The sequence below is a fragment of the Adiantum capillus-veneris genome, chromosome 2 (genome assembly GCF_014529385.1).
Source record: "Adiantum capillus-veneris isolate H3 chromosome 2, ASM1452938v2, whole genome shotgun sequence".
Taxonomy (NCBI): Eukaryota; Viridiplantae; Streptophyta; class Polypodiopsida; order Polypodiales; family Pteridaceae; genus Adiantum; species Adiantum capillus-veneris.
Genome location: NC_140932.1, coordinates 140,433,262 through 140,447,441, shown reverse-complemented (window position 1 = coordinate 140,447,441; position 14,180 = coordinate 140,433,262). Strand labels below are relative to the sequence as shown.

At 45.3% G+C, this 14,180-nt stretch overlaps 2 protein-coding genes across 2 annotated transcripts; both read left to right on the top strand.

Moving 5' to 3' along the window:
• The first annotated feature begins 5,645 nt into the window (after positions 1 to 5,645).
• On the top strand, positions 5,646 to 8,863 carry LOC147463742 (uncharacterized). The gene is made up of 6 exons (XM_086497342.1): positions 5,646 to 5,667; positions 5,779 to 5,869; positions 5,922 to 5,974; positions 6,079 to 6,225; positions 6,396 to 6,581; positions 7,275 to 8,863. The coding sequence occupies exons 1-6, from the start codon at positions 5,646 to 5,648 to the stop codon at positions 7,310 to 7,312; spliced, it is 537 nt and encodes a 178-aa protein (XP_086353468.1). The 3' UTR covers positions 7,313 to 8,863.
• Positions 8,864 to 10,495: 1,632 nt separating this feature from the next.
• LOC147463741 (uncharacterized) lies at positions 10,496 to 12,383 on the top strand. The gene has a single exon (XM_086529475.1). The coding sequence runs from the start codon at positions 11,112 to 11,114 to the stop codon at positions 11,775 to 11,777; it is 666 nt and encodes a 221-aa protein (XP_086385601.1). The 5' UTR covers positions 10,496 to 11,111; the 3' UTR covers positions 11,778 to 12,383.
• Positions 12,384 to 14,180: the final 1,797 nt, after the last annotated feature.

Below are 14,180 nucleotides of genomic sequence, written 5' to 3'. Positions count from 1 at the left end.
CCTGCTCTCCTGCTTTCGCTACCCCCCTGCTCCCCCTGCTTCCACGCGCTCCCTGCCCTGCTCGCCCTGCCGTCCTCGCTCCCCCCCCCCCCCCCCCCCCTTGTCGCCTCGTGCTGTGATCACCCCTGCTGCTCCGCCCCGTTCCCCTTGCTGTTGCGTTTCCTTTTTGTTGTGCGAGCTTAGAGAGAGTGGAAGGAAGAGGCATAGAGAGAGAAGCAAAAAGAGCGTAGAGAGAGAGAGAGAGAGAGAGAGAGAGAGAGAGAGAGAGAGAGAGAGAGAGAGAAAATGTTGCATAGAGAGAGAAAGGGGCATAGAGAAAGTTGGTCTTTCCACGCGTAGAGAGAGAGAGAGAGAGAGAGAGAAAATGTTGCATAGAGAGAGAAAGGGGCATAGAGAAAGTTGGTCTTTCCACGCGTAGAGAGAGAGAGAGAGAGAGAGAGAGAGAGAGAGAGGTGAGAAGCGTAGAGAGAGAAAGTTTGCGAGCGTAGAGAGGGTTTATTAAAAAAAAAATCCGTGCGTAGAGAGAGAAAGCTTTGTCGCATAGAAAGAGAGCCCCAAAAAAAAAACTCCCTTCTTCACTCGTCTCTCTCTCTCTCTCTCTCTCTCCCCTTTGGTGGCCCATCGACCATGAGGAAGCAGAATGGCAAGGATGACCTGGTGAAGGATGCCATCCAAAAATGCAAAGAAGAGTTGAGCGACTCCATCAGCTAGATCAACCGCCACCTCTTATATACTATGAACATTCTCGACGCGCGCGTGACAGCACAGGAAAGCACGATACATGCACTCGAGAATCGCGTGAAGGCTCAAGATGAAGAAATTGCACTACTCAAGAAAGAGCTCGCAGAGGTGCAATCGCAGAATGTCCTTGAAGAGGGAGAGCTTCAACCTTCAGTAATTGACAAGCTTAACACGATTAAGGAACAAGTGCGGGCCATCAAAGAAGATGGGGAGCAACAAAAGGAAATGACGACCTCGTGGGTAGATGTCATCACAAAGACCCAACGAAAAGCAGAAAAGGCAAAAAAATGGATCGAGATTGTCAAGAAAGGGAAAAGCAAGGAAATAACCCCCACCCCCACACCAACCATCATCAACTTGACACTAGAAGAGGAGCAAAGGAGACGTGTGCGGGCCTTACACGTAAGGATATGTGGCCTGAAAGACCAAGATAATGTGGATGAAGAGGTGAAAGAACTCATGACTCTCGTGGGGGTCAACGAGCAGACGCATACAAGGGCCTGGAGAGTGGGCACTAAGAAAAGCAGGAGTAGCGGAGAAACCTCGAAGGAAAGGGCACTCATTCTCCGCTTCCCCTCCATGGAAGCGAAGAAGGACTTCCTAAAGAAGAGACCGACCCTAAAATAGACTGGCATCTTTCTTGGAGATGACCTCACCCTCTCGCAGATTGCTCATATGCAAGAAGTAATACCGGAAATTAGAGCAACAAGGGAAAAGGGAAAGATTGCTTTTTATAGGGATCGAAAGGTGGTGATATTGGAGCGACGTCCCGCATGACGGTGCGAGACCTATGGGACCACACTAAAGATGGCAACCTGGAATTGTAACGGATCACTTCGTCTTGATATAGGGGTCTTTGAGGATAGCTTCACATGGAGAGACATCATCTTCTACTTTGAGACGCATCAAGCCCCTGGGCAATCCATGCCACAGGTGAGCGGATATAGATGGGAGACAGCCTGCAGACAGGAGACCAGATCGGAGCATCGAGGACGAGGCTTAGGGGGAGTGGCAATTCTATTCGGGGGGGGGGAGTTGCAACCACTGATATATATAGCGCGCAAGGATGAGCATGCTAGGTACATGTGGGTGAGGCTCAGGCCAGAGACGGGCAGATACCTCTATATTGCTATCTGTTACTTTCCTCCTAGTACGTGAGTATATGCATCACCTAGAGGACAATCCCCCTTTGCTATTTTGGATAATGACATATGGGAGTTTTCTAAGGACGGTAAATGCTAGGACTGCCCACCACCAGACAATATTTTATGATACTTCCGAGGAGATGCTTAGGGAGCTGGATGCTACAGAGATGGGTCTATCCAGATTATCACAAGATGAGGAATACATTGAGTATGGTAGATACTTGATAGCTATGGGAACCGCACATAGATTGTCCATTTTGAATGGCCTACAAAGATTTTTGACAGCTGGAGGTTTACTTGCTTTCCACACCGACATGGTGCCAGCACAGTGGATTATGTCATGGCCTAGCCAGGTCTCATTCCATTCTTTCAGGATTTCATGGCGGGCACTAGGCCAGTTGGAGTAGCAGTTGATCATGCTATCTTATCCTTCACCCTGACTTCTCAGTTTAGCACAACTCCATCAAGAGAGCCCCCCACACACATCCGGTATACCTTCATTAGGGAGACGGACTCTGTGTATATGGATGAGATATATAGGAAACTTTGCACCCAGGAGCCAGGACGGCCACTAGATGAACTCACTCAGATACTGCAGAGACGCTCCTTGATGCAGCATCAGAAGCATATCCCCACAGCCAGCCTACACGGAGACGATCTGAGAGCATGCCCTAGAACAGTTGGTACAATGAGGAGTGTAGAGAGATGAGGATCAAATTACAAAGGAAAGTGCTCATGGGGATTACCACACATAGACAGTCACGGATTATCTTTCGTCGCCTAGTGTATCGAAAGAAAAGGGCTTATCTATCCTAGCTAGAGCAGGATCTGTATCAGCTATTTATAAGTCAGGACTCAGGCGAAGCATGGAGGCTATTCCACGAACATTCACCACCACCAGCGGTCACCTCCACTGAGACATGGGGGGAATATGCCACATCTCTCTACACAGCTTCAGAACAACCACCTCTGCCGGACCCACTAGAGACATGCCTGGGGACGTGATCTTTCTTTACTACCAAGAGGGTAAGGAAAGCCATTGACAAGGAGGGTAAGGAAGACAAGGAGAGCACATGATTGAGGAGGGTAGACACCATGGCAAGAAGATCTATTGTAGCTTTGTGGATTTCCGCAAAGCTTTTGACACAGTGCCGGGAGCCAGACTTATATGCAGATTACAAGACATGGGTGTGCCTACAGAGCTGATATGGGGGATTCTGGCTCTCTACAAGACAGTGATGGGGCGGGTGCGCACCACTGGGAATGTCTGACATGGTCCTCTCCACTATTGGAGTAAAGCAGAGATGCCCCCTATCCCCGACTCTTTTTGGGATGTATGTGGATGAGTTTTAGGACTATGTAGAGCGTTAGGGAGACAGGGGGGCTCAACTAGCAGGGAAATGGATTCCGTTGTTACTATATGATGATGATATTGTGCTGATTTTCGACTCTCCAGAGGGGATGCAACGTCATTTGGATGCTTTGCATGCATTTGCTCGTGATAGTGGATTGTCTGTCAACCTGGGGAAAATCAAGGTTATGGTGTTCAACACCACACTACAGTGGTCAGGAGGTCAACGCCCTTTTTTACGTATGGCTAGGAGACTGTGGAGTACACAAATGCGTATACTTATCTGGGGGTAGTCTTCGCTGGACCGGTGTTTTTACTACGAAGAGCATCAGAGACCAGCCTGACGAGAGCATATGCAGCTTTGGGAGGGCTGGAGACAATGTGCTCGCAGGTTCAGTTTCAGGAACCGCGAACAAAGCTCTGGCTTTTTGACACTCTAGTGACTCCAGCTATGCTCTATGGAGTTCAGGTATGGGGACCCTCAGTAGACCACCATGGGAGATCTGGCAACACAAATGGATGGAGATGTATGGAGAGGCCTCTGGTCTCTATGATCGCTTGGATGATCCGGGCTAAGGCCTCAGTGTCGCATGAGATTATCCGAGCTGAGCTAGCCCCCCCCCCCCCCCCTCTCCCTCGTGGTGGAGGCATTGACTAGATCAATATCCTTTATGCACGGTCTATGGGATCTCCCCAGGGACAGATACGCTCGGCTCGCCCTGGAGTCATCTCGAAAACTAGCTCTACAAGGCGATACAGCTTGTTGGTATGGACAGATGACAAATGGTTTCTGTTGCATGGTTTCAACATGGATAGATTGCCTCCGTTTCAATACTCCCTGGATGCACCCTCCCTGTCTCTCACACGGACAGAGATCACCAAACTCATACGCCAAGATGATTTGATTCAGCTAGATACCAGGAGCACATGGATACAGCCGACACAGGAGTGGGGCACGAAGATGGCCTTCTACAGAGAGCATCTTCTCCAACTCACGGAGGACGATTTTGTGACTAGGCCTGCATACATGGATACGCACTTATCTCATGGGATAAGGTGTGCTATTGGGCAGATACGCACATCCTCACATCACCTCTAGATCGAGACTGGCCGATTTTGAGGGGTGCTGGCAGGGGCCAGGATATGTCACCTATGTAACTTGGAGCCAGAGACAGAGCTACACTACACATGTCATTGCCCAACTTACTATGAGATATGCGGCCGCTTCCACTGCTTGTTCAGAGAAGGCTTCGGACCTTTTTCTAGAGTCATGAGATACAAGGATCAAAGGTGTCTCGGATTGTTCCTACTAGAGTTGCGCAGACTTAGGGAGAGCTTGCCGAGGACATCAGGGGAAAGACAGTCTCAGAGACGGATCACAGATTTCTTTACACCGGCCAGGGGAGAGCCAGAGGAGCAATCAATATAGCAGATCTCAGAGCCCACCCATACCAGAGGTACGCTGCGTGATCGAGCCACTGAGCTAGGCAAATCCAGATGCCCACGACCTCGGGGGGTTTCTTACCATCGACGAAGGCTGCAACAGAAGATATATATCACTCTAGCTCGACATGCAAGACGCCCAACTAGAGTACTGACCATGGAGGAGGTTGATGAGATTTGACAGCAACCGATGAGAGATTTCATATGAACCCACCAACCCGTCCCCCCTGTATCTCGTCTCAATCTCGAATCAGCTTCAGATTTATTTCCTTCCTCAGTGTTCTAGTGTTTAGTTCTTAGTTAGTTTAGTTCTTTTAGTTTCGTACTCAGACATGATATCAGCTTCACCAGTTGTAACTTTTTGGTCTCATAGGTCATTTTGGCCTTTTGAAGACGTTAATATAACATTTCATTTCATTTCATTTCTCTCTCTCTCTCTCTCTCTCTCTCTTTGACTCATGCACACACTGAGAGTGAATGGATTTTCCCTTCCCCTTGTATGTGCCAACGATTTTTAAAAAAAATTGTTGATAGCAAGAATCTGGGCAGGTGCCAGGGCGGAGTCCAGCAAAACAAAATCTAGATATGGTAGCGCTGCATGGGATTCGGTAGCGACTGGCAGCTCCACTGCATGGAACTTGGGTGCACTACATAACGAAGGCTTGTAGTGTCTGCAGGGCGAGTTCCAGGATGGTAGGTAGCATCGCTTGAAGGTACTCTCTCTCTCTCTCTCTCATGCACACACAGAGAGTGAATGGCTTTTCCCTTCCCCTTGTATGTGCCAACGATTTTTTTTAAATCGTTGATAACAAGAATCTGGGCAGATTCCAGGGCGGAGTCCAGCAAAATGAAACTTGGATTTGGTAGCACTGCATGGGATTTGGTGCGACTGGCAGCTCAACTTCACGGAACTTGAGTGCACTACATTACGGAGGCTCGCAGTGTCTGTAGGGCGAGTTCCAGGAATGCAGGTGGCATCGCTTGAAGGTGCACTCTCTCTCTCTCTCTCTCTCTCTCTCTCATGCACACACAGAGAGTGAATGGATTTTCCCTTCCCCTTGTATGTACCAACGATTTTTTAAAAATGGTTGATAGCAGGAATTTGGGCAGATGCCAAGGCAGAGTCCAGCAAACGAAATCGGAGTCTAGCAAAACGAAATCTAGATTTGGTAGCGCTGCATGGGATTTGGTAGCGACTGGCAGCTCCACTTCATGGAACTTGAGTGCACTACATAACGGAGGCTCGTAGTCTCTACAGGGCGAGTTCCAAGAAGACAGGTAGCATCGCTTGAAGGTGCTCTCTCTCTCTCTCTCTCTCTCTCTCACATGCACACAAAGAGTGAATAACTTTTCCCTTCCTCTTGTATGTACTAACAATTTTTTTAAAATCGTTGATAGCAAGAATCTGGGCAGATGCCAGGGTAGAGTTCAACAAAACAAAATCGGAGTCCAGCAAAACGAAATCTGGATTTGGTAGCGCTGCATGGGATTTGGTAGCGTCTGGCAGCGCCACTTCATGGAACTTGAGTGCACTACGTAATGGAGGTTCGTAGTGTCTGCAGGGCGAGTTCCAGGAAGGCAAGTGGCATCGCTTGAAGGTGCTCTGTGTGTGTGCGTGTGTGTCTCATGCACACACAGAGAGTGAACGGCTTTTCCCTTCCCCTTGTATGTGCCAACGATTTTTTTAAAATAGTTGATAGCAAGAATCTGGGCAGGTGCCAGGGCGGAGTCCAGCGAAACAAAATCGGAGTCGAGCAAAACGAAATGTGGATTTGGTAGCGCTGCATGGGATTTGGTACCGACTGGCAGCTCCACTACATGGGACTTGAGTGCACTACATAAACGGAGGCTCGTAGTGTCTGCAGGGCGAGTTCCAGGAAGGCAAGTGGCATTGCTTGAAGGTTCTCTCTCTCTCTCTCTCTCTCTCTCTCTCTCTCATGCACACACAAAGAGTGAATGGCCTTTCCCTTCCCCTTGCGCTGCCCCCCGCCCCATCCGTCCCCCTTTTTCCTCTCTCGCAGCCTACCTGCATCTCCGGGCAATCTACCGCAATCGGACTGCCTCCACACCTGCAGTTGAGTGTGTGCATCCCTGGTGATGGTTTTCCAACTGAATGGAGTGATAGATCGATCGATAGAGAGAGAGAGAGAGAGAGAGAGAGAGAGATCAGGTGCGTTATAGAAAACTGACAGTAGAGAGAAGGAAGTACTCAAAATTTCCTGAGATTGTACATCATTTCCACCTCGCTCAAAATTGCGGAGAAGGATTAAAACGAGTTGCTCAATGAGCAGGTCCATTCATTAGCTCCATTGCAAAGTTGGCTGCAAGTTCTTCCGGGTAAATCGCAATCATTCAGCACATTTCTGTACATTTCTCGCCATCTGAAACGTCAGGGTTATTCCTTGAACACGGCACTTAATTTGTTGTTGCTCACAATTGCTATATTTTGTGTTTTAGGTTTGTTTTTTATGAGTCTCTGTAGAAGAGCACATAAGCTTGCCACATCAGACGGAGTGACACATTTCTTGCTTAAAGCTTTCTGTGTGGCACTAATGTTTTTTTTAATAAATGTGTCCATTTTTTGCTTTACTTAGAGAGAGCACGCATACGCAATGGCCTCATTGAAGAATAGTGCGAGAGGCGTGGGCAATAGCGCGAGCGAAGAAGGCATCTCCGTTAAGAAGAGGGGGCGTCCTCGAATGACCGTAAAGAAGAGATCTGCAAAGGAGTCGAAGAAACCAAAAAAGCTCATGGAGGCGAGTGTCACAATCTCTGTGCGAGGGGAGGACATAGATACACGTCTCCCTCCACGCGTGGACGAATTCCTGCAGAAAGAAACATTAGCAGGGATGTACGCCATGGAACGAGGAGGCAATGCGTTCCATCTTCATTTTTAGATGGTGGTTCGTATGCTGTTTCGTCTCTTATTGCCATCAACAAGAAGTTGAAGTCATACTTGGGTTGGGACAAGGAAGGGCCGCCAGGTGCGAACATCCTATGCAGAGCTCTAAAGCAAAAAAATATGCTACCTTCCAGGGGATGGTAGGCTACTCCATGAAGGACGAAGGGGAGGCGCACTTTCAGAAGCTGACTCACAATGTCACTGTTGACGACATCAACAAGGGTGTAGAGTTGTACACCCTTTACAGTATAGACGACCTCAAGAACAGGGTATGTCTAACACCGAACAATATTTTCGACCGCGTGGCAATGTGTTGGAAGTTCAAAATGCGACACCCTCTAGGGAACAATTTCTTGTACACCTTGCACATCATGGTGCGGACCGAAAAATACTACCCTTCATCGTCATGGATCATTCCTTACCAAGGTCGAGGAATGTACCTGAAGAAGACCAGAGCGATGTGGTGCTGCATTGCTTTTCCTTCAACCGTGACTGACCAGGACATAGTGAGCATTTTTGTGGCTGATGACTTGTACGCCAATGCACAACCAAGAATCGATTGGTTTAGGTCCCGATGGGATACTATAGAAAGGTTAGCATCATATTATTTTGCTTTGTTTCCCATGCGTTCATTGCTTTAGGTACTTGTCACTGTCTATGAATAGCAAGGAGCTTACCGATACGATCGCGTTTAAAGCAACCAATGTCGACGATCCAAAAGCCAATGTTATCATGATTTATGACAATTACAATGAAGACGAGGGTCCACAGATAGGCGATGATTTCATGCCTCTTGTGCATCGTACAAAGGCAATGCTTGTTGCATCTTGAAGGTTTTCAATCCATGTTTTCTTGAACCTCATTTTTTTGGCATTGGAGTCTAACTTGTTGGATTCTTTCTTATTTGTGCATATCGTAATGGAGGAGGGGGGTCATTTGAATGTTGAGGAGGCCACTGACATGCATGACACATTGGAGTGAGTGGAGGAAGCCCTTGTCAAAAGATTACAAGAAATCCTGCTGTTGCAGATTTTGACTGAGGTCAATGGCCATGATAATGGCACCCTTACGTCCTTCATAAAAGAGTCTGTAGAGTCAATAAAAAATGTAACTCAAGATTGTCAAAGAAATGTAACGGATATCCAGATAGCTCAGCTAGAGGAGCAAATATTGTCATTACGCAAGGAGGTTTCATCTTTAAAAATGCAACTAAATAAATTGAATGCACTTGTGATAAAATGTAATTGAACGTTTTCGCATGAATTTAATCTGATTGCTCTTCATTCTCTCTCGATGTCTCTTTATTTTTTGCAATTGTCGTTTGTGTTTACTCATTATATGTCTTACTAGAGTTTTACTAGTTATTGTTTATTACGGAGATCCTTTACCTCTTCACCTCCAAGATTCCTTGGCATCTTGAAAGAAATGAATTTCTTTTCAAGTCTACCAGTACGTACGAGTATGAAAAATAGGATGAAAAGAGCTACCCAACCTCTACTCTTGGGTCTTGTCTCCTTTTTGTTTGTTCTCTTTTAATTAATTGCCTTGTTCTGAAAAAAAAACAAGTGATAAAATCACAAGGCCTCCCATAATAAGATGGGCATAAAGCTCACACATTGAAGGTAGTTCAATTGGTGAATCTACTTGAAATGAATCAAATACCAAAGTTAGTGACACATTTCAAGCTATGGATAATTCTTGCTAGGATCAATAATTGTGAGTTCATAACTCGTGTATAAATTGATTCAAGAAATAAAACCATGATGTCTTCATTGCAATGATGTGCGTAAAAACATTTGCATATCACTTGTAGTGAAAATTTTGAAGATACAAATCTAAAAGCTCCAGATTCTTTGTTTACAAGATTGGCAATCATAAAATAATAAACCATGCAGCTTGGAATACAAACAAGACGTTTGCCCGCCATTTGAAATTTTGATTTTCTATAGCTTAAAGAATAAGACATGTGAAGGGTGGATTTATTTACACTATGAAAATTTGATCAAATATTGAATGTAGATTAACTTTCTCCGTTGCTTTAGGAAACTTTGGTTTAATTGCATGAATCAGGATATTTCATCAAAAGCATGCATCAGAGCTGACAATAAACATCAACCTTTATAATACTCAAAATTTAGAAATAACATCTCATTTTTATGTACCAAACCAAAGAGAAAAATAACTTATCATGTACCAAACTAGGGAGAAAAATAAAGCTAACCAAGACAATGTTGGATAACTCCATATCCGAGTTGTACAAGCACCGTACCGATCATAATCACTCTAAAATTGTGTATACTCTTGAGCCAATTTTTCCTATGCCCAAAAGCACTCTATATAGAGCTCACAAAATTAAAAAAATAATGTAAAAGATCTCATAAAATACATGGGCAATAGTAAAAAAACTGTTGCTTACTGCATTTGTGACCTGCAAAACTAGTCCCCTCTTTTTTATCCCGGCAACATTTGAACCTTGAGGCCTTGGTTGTCCAACAATGCCATGCATCTGATAGTACTAATGCTCTTTCCCTTTGGCATGAGAGCAATGCATCTATTTTCTTGGTTTCTTGATTATGTGGGCTTCATGCTAGCATTTGAAGGGTATGCCATCTTAGATGGGCTTGGTGTCCATAAATTTAATGAGGATTTGATACCTAGCGTAGAGGTAGTGATGTGTGCAATGTCGTATGGGTAAAATTGAGTTTTCCTACCCAAAAAAAAAGAAATCAATTAGTACAAATCCTTCACAATTTTGACTGCTGCAATATTATGGGCAACCACGAGTAACAAACATGGTTTACAAGTCAAAAATATATAGACATAATACATTGCAATAAAGGGTGAATACTTTAAGCCAATTGATATTCAGAAGCAAACAATCATGATGAGAATATAGCTGCAATGGTTGGGTGCACAAGACGAGTGCAATGGCACTCGCGCACTCGCGAAATGAAGGTAACCATGGCACTTCTAGAGATTTCCTGACAGAGGATGAGACATTGAAGAAAGCAATGTTTAGCATCCACAATATTGAAGATGTAACAACATTTAACACTACTTTCTTAAATTTTCAAAGCGGATTATCTCCTTCCCCCCCTCCCTTCAACTGGCTACTTTAATTTTCCAGTCAGTTTTGCAAGGCACACTTTTCCAGAACACTGCACCTGCCACTTTCAAACAAGGGAACACAAAAAAGCAAGGAAGTAAGCCTGCATCAGTCCTAATCAGAAGGAGATACAGCTATAGATGCTTTAACATGAGCACAAATAAAACAGATACAAAGGAACCTTGTAGACCAACTGGACACACTCTAGGCCAGCAAATAAATTATAATTATGAGGCTCGCTTGCATGTCAGCATGAAAGAAGCCTTTGTAAAAAGCCACAGAGAGCTACGGAGGAAGGTGATGATGCTAGCCTGAGAAATTTGATAGCAGTAAAGGAATCCCAGCCCTACTAATTAGAAGCTTGATGATGAGGCACTGAAGCAGTTAATGAGAGTCACTCTCTGAAGAAGAGGGCTCAACTTCATGCAGAGAGCAGTAAAAGCATTCATACGAGAGCAGCGCCCACAGCAACGAAGGATTGAGTGGCTCCGTCATGAGCCCCTTGCTTGCAATAGCAACAACACCCACATGGATGATAAGGGCAGAGATATTGTCCCCTTGAGTTCCTCCATTAATCTAAGCTTACAACCTTCCAATCCCCGATTACTCCCATCCTCGGGTCGCTTCCCAACCTCCATCACCTCATCGTCCAGCTATAACTTCTTGGCCTTACCTGCGAGGCTGTCCCGCCCAACACCCTTGTGTCCTTTACCGCTTGCTCTCCTAGCTACCATAGGTGCCTTGCAGGCATTTTTAGCCTCCCTGCATAGTGGGTCCTCGCCAGAGCAGTGCAGCAGACAAAATAGCTACAATGACTTTCGTGCAGTTTTTTTCAGCTGTCTAGTGGCGTCCATTTTGGTGTCATATCCGGATGTGGATGATGGCACTAGTGTCGCTCAACATTTGGAACATTGTCATCGTTGCCACCTCACTGAGGGTTACATCAGCATGTCTCAGTGCTGTGAGAAAAGGACAGTGAGGGCGGCGTTGTTGAAAGCAGCTTCTTCTTCGTTTCCGCATTCGATTCAATGTCTACGGTGGTGTCGATGGCCATCCCGTAGGCTGGCCTTTGCCAGCCTAGGCAAATAGCTGCACCGCCATAATCCTACCCCCCTGGAAAGTCTGCAACTCCGCCAAAAGGCTGCACCGCCAACAGGCTACCCCATGGAAAGTCTGCAACTCCGCCACCCACAACGCCCCCTTCAACCACCTCATCGTGCGCTGGTTCATCGCCTCCTCCACAATCTTCTTCATCTCTCTTGCCGTTGCTTTGCCCCTCTTCCTCATGCGCCTCCACCTCACACTGTAAGATTCATTGCCCCACACCCTTAGGCCACCCACTACCCTGCAACTGCTCCAGGTTTGTGATCCTGCCCGGCATTTCCCTTTAGCTCCTCTGCATCGTGATATCCGCTGCATCGATAGCTCCTCCTCATCGCCATTGCAGCCCCCGAGGCAGCTCCACCACTCTGCCTTCGCCTCCCCTAACCAGGCTCACCTACTCAATGTCTCATTCCATTTGCACCACTACCCAATAGCTCCCTGGGTCCTGCAGCAGCAGGAGCTCAAGTGGTAAACCCTATAACGCCCACAAATCAAGGCACTTTTTCTGGTAGCTCAAGGAGCAGGGTATCCACTAGCCGCTGGCAAATCGGCAATTGATGGCTAACGTCAAGAACACGCAACTCAAGGCATCCTCCCACCACCAAGAAACCAACTCGACAATTTTCAAATCCTCAATTTTTTGAACCAAATCCTCATCCACTTTCCAAAAAATGAAATCCCCACCACCTCACCACTATAATGCTTTTTTCAAAGAATTAAAAAAGAATTAAAAAATAGAACTGAAACTCTAAGATAAAACGTGTTGAAGGCTTGGAGCATCCTTAGGCAAGAGGGTATTTAATGAGTTGGTGTTTCAGAGAATATTTGACGACTATGTGCAATGATCTCAAAGACACATCTAATTTTCTACCTATAAAAACTAGAAAACAAGTGGCAGACCAAAAAGTCCAATAGAGTCTTGTCTTACCAATTTTAAGGGAGCCAGCCACCTATTATGCTAAATCTTTATCATTTAACCTCTAAAACTTTAACATGTTTCATGCTTTAAAAGGTATCCCAAAATCTTTTCCTCGGTAAAGAAGCATTCACTTTATATTTTCAAAACTAAAGACATTTCCATCATTAGATTTACACTCTTCGTTCAAATGACTGCCCACTATCTTATTTCAACTAATCAAAATTTTTGGCTTGAAAAAAATGCTTAAAAATATAACTTAATATTTTTTCTATTTTAGTCAACAAAAAGAGAAGGCATCTCTATAGCCTTTGCCCTTTGGGCATGCCAAAAAGGATGAAAATCATTCCTAAAAAGAGGGTGAAAGTGAGTCATCCTTCGCATTCGTCTGCAGTAGGCAGCTCTTGCACGCTCACCCTTATCTCCTCTGCATGCGACCCCTTGCGTCCCCCTCACCTCACCTAAAGCCTCACGCCTCCATGTCCGACCCCTCCCATCAATTAAGATTCTCCTCTTTTTTTTTGAGTTTCTCCTACTTGTTTGGATCAAGTTTTAATGTAAACATCTCTTATGCCTCGATTATGGTATGGATCAAGTTTACAATGAAGTGCAAACAACTGTTATCACAAGAAGTTTTGGACAAACTCTCACACTAATTCCCACATTGTGACTTACCTCAACATCATGAGCTTTTGTGAGGGAGGCACCACATACTTAGCTAGATACGATTGGGGGCAGGGACCGCCGGCCCGGTGGGGGGGGGGGACGGTGGTCCCCTGCCCCCAATCGTACCTAGCTAGGTATGTGGTGCCTCTCGAGCAGAAGCTCGTGATGTTATCCATTGTATGAAAAACATTGAAAAAGATTCCGTTTTCCTACATGAGAATATTTCTAAATCTTCTTCTCTATGCCTCAATACTACTCGTTTGGATCAATATTAAAATGTAGCAACACTCTTCCAAGGGGATATTACCCTTCTAGAGCAGGGTTAGGAAAATGCTATTATTTAAAAGAATCTTAACATTTTTGAAAAAGTAGTTGTAGGGGAGCTTCTTTACGGTCTTCAATATGAAAAGCAGAGTCACCCTTTAAAAATATGAGGGCTGGGCTACATATTGCATGTTTGATTTAGTAAAAAATGCAAGTTTTTTTTATAAAATAATAATTCTTGTTCATGCTCCAACTTTCATGGAATGCAAAGTATACATGTCGAAAATTGCTTATATGGTTCTTGAAGACTGATAAAGAGTTGAGTGCTCTTGTCTCTCGGAGGAAATTTCCTTTCCAGCCTATTGTCATCTTTGTCTACTTTGGCTTATCCCACCTTCATTATTATCCCGTCAGAGTCCAGGGGAGGGGGGCTGCAGATCGTGGCCCTCCGTTTACTGTCATTTCTAGGCCATAATCCTCAATTGCAGATCTTGGATGGGCGCCACATCAGCACGCATAACGATTGTTGAAGATGATGAAAC

Bases quoted from the DNA above. Each gene is read 5' to 3' on its own strand.
- LOC147463742 (XM_086497342.1), top strand. From the start codon at position 5,646: ATGCAGGTGGCATCGCTTGAAG. The intron at 5,975-6,078 runs GTGCTCTCTCTC...AATCGTTGATAG, and splicing joins ACAGGTAGCATCGCTTGAAG to CAAGAATCTGGGCAGATGCC. The intron at 6,226-6,395 runs GTTCGTAGTGTC...GAATCTGGGCAG, and splicing joins GAGTGCACTACGTAATGGAG to GTGCCAGGGCGGAGTCCAGC.
- LOC147463741 (XM_086529475.1), top strand. From the start codon at position 11,112: ATGCAGAGAGCAGTAAAAGCATTCATACGAGAGCAGCGCCCACAGCAA.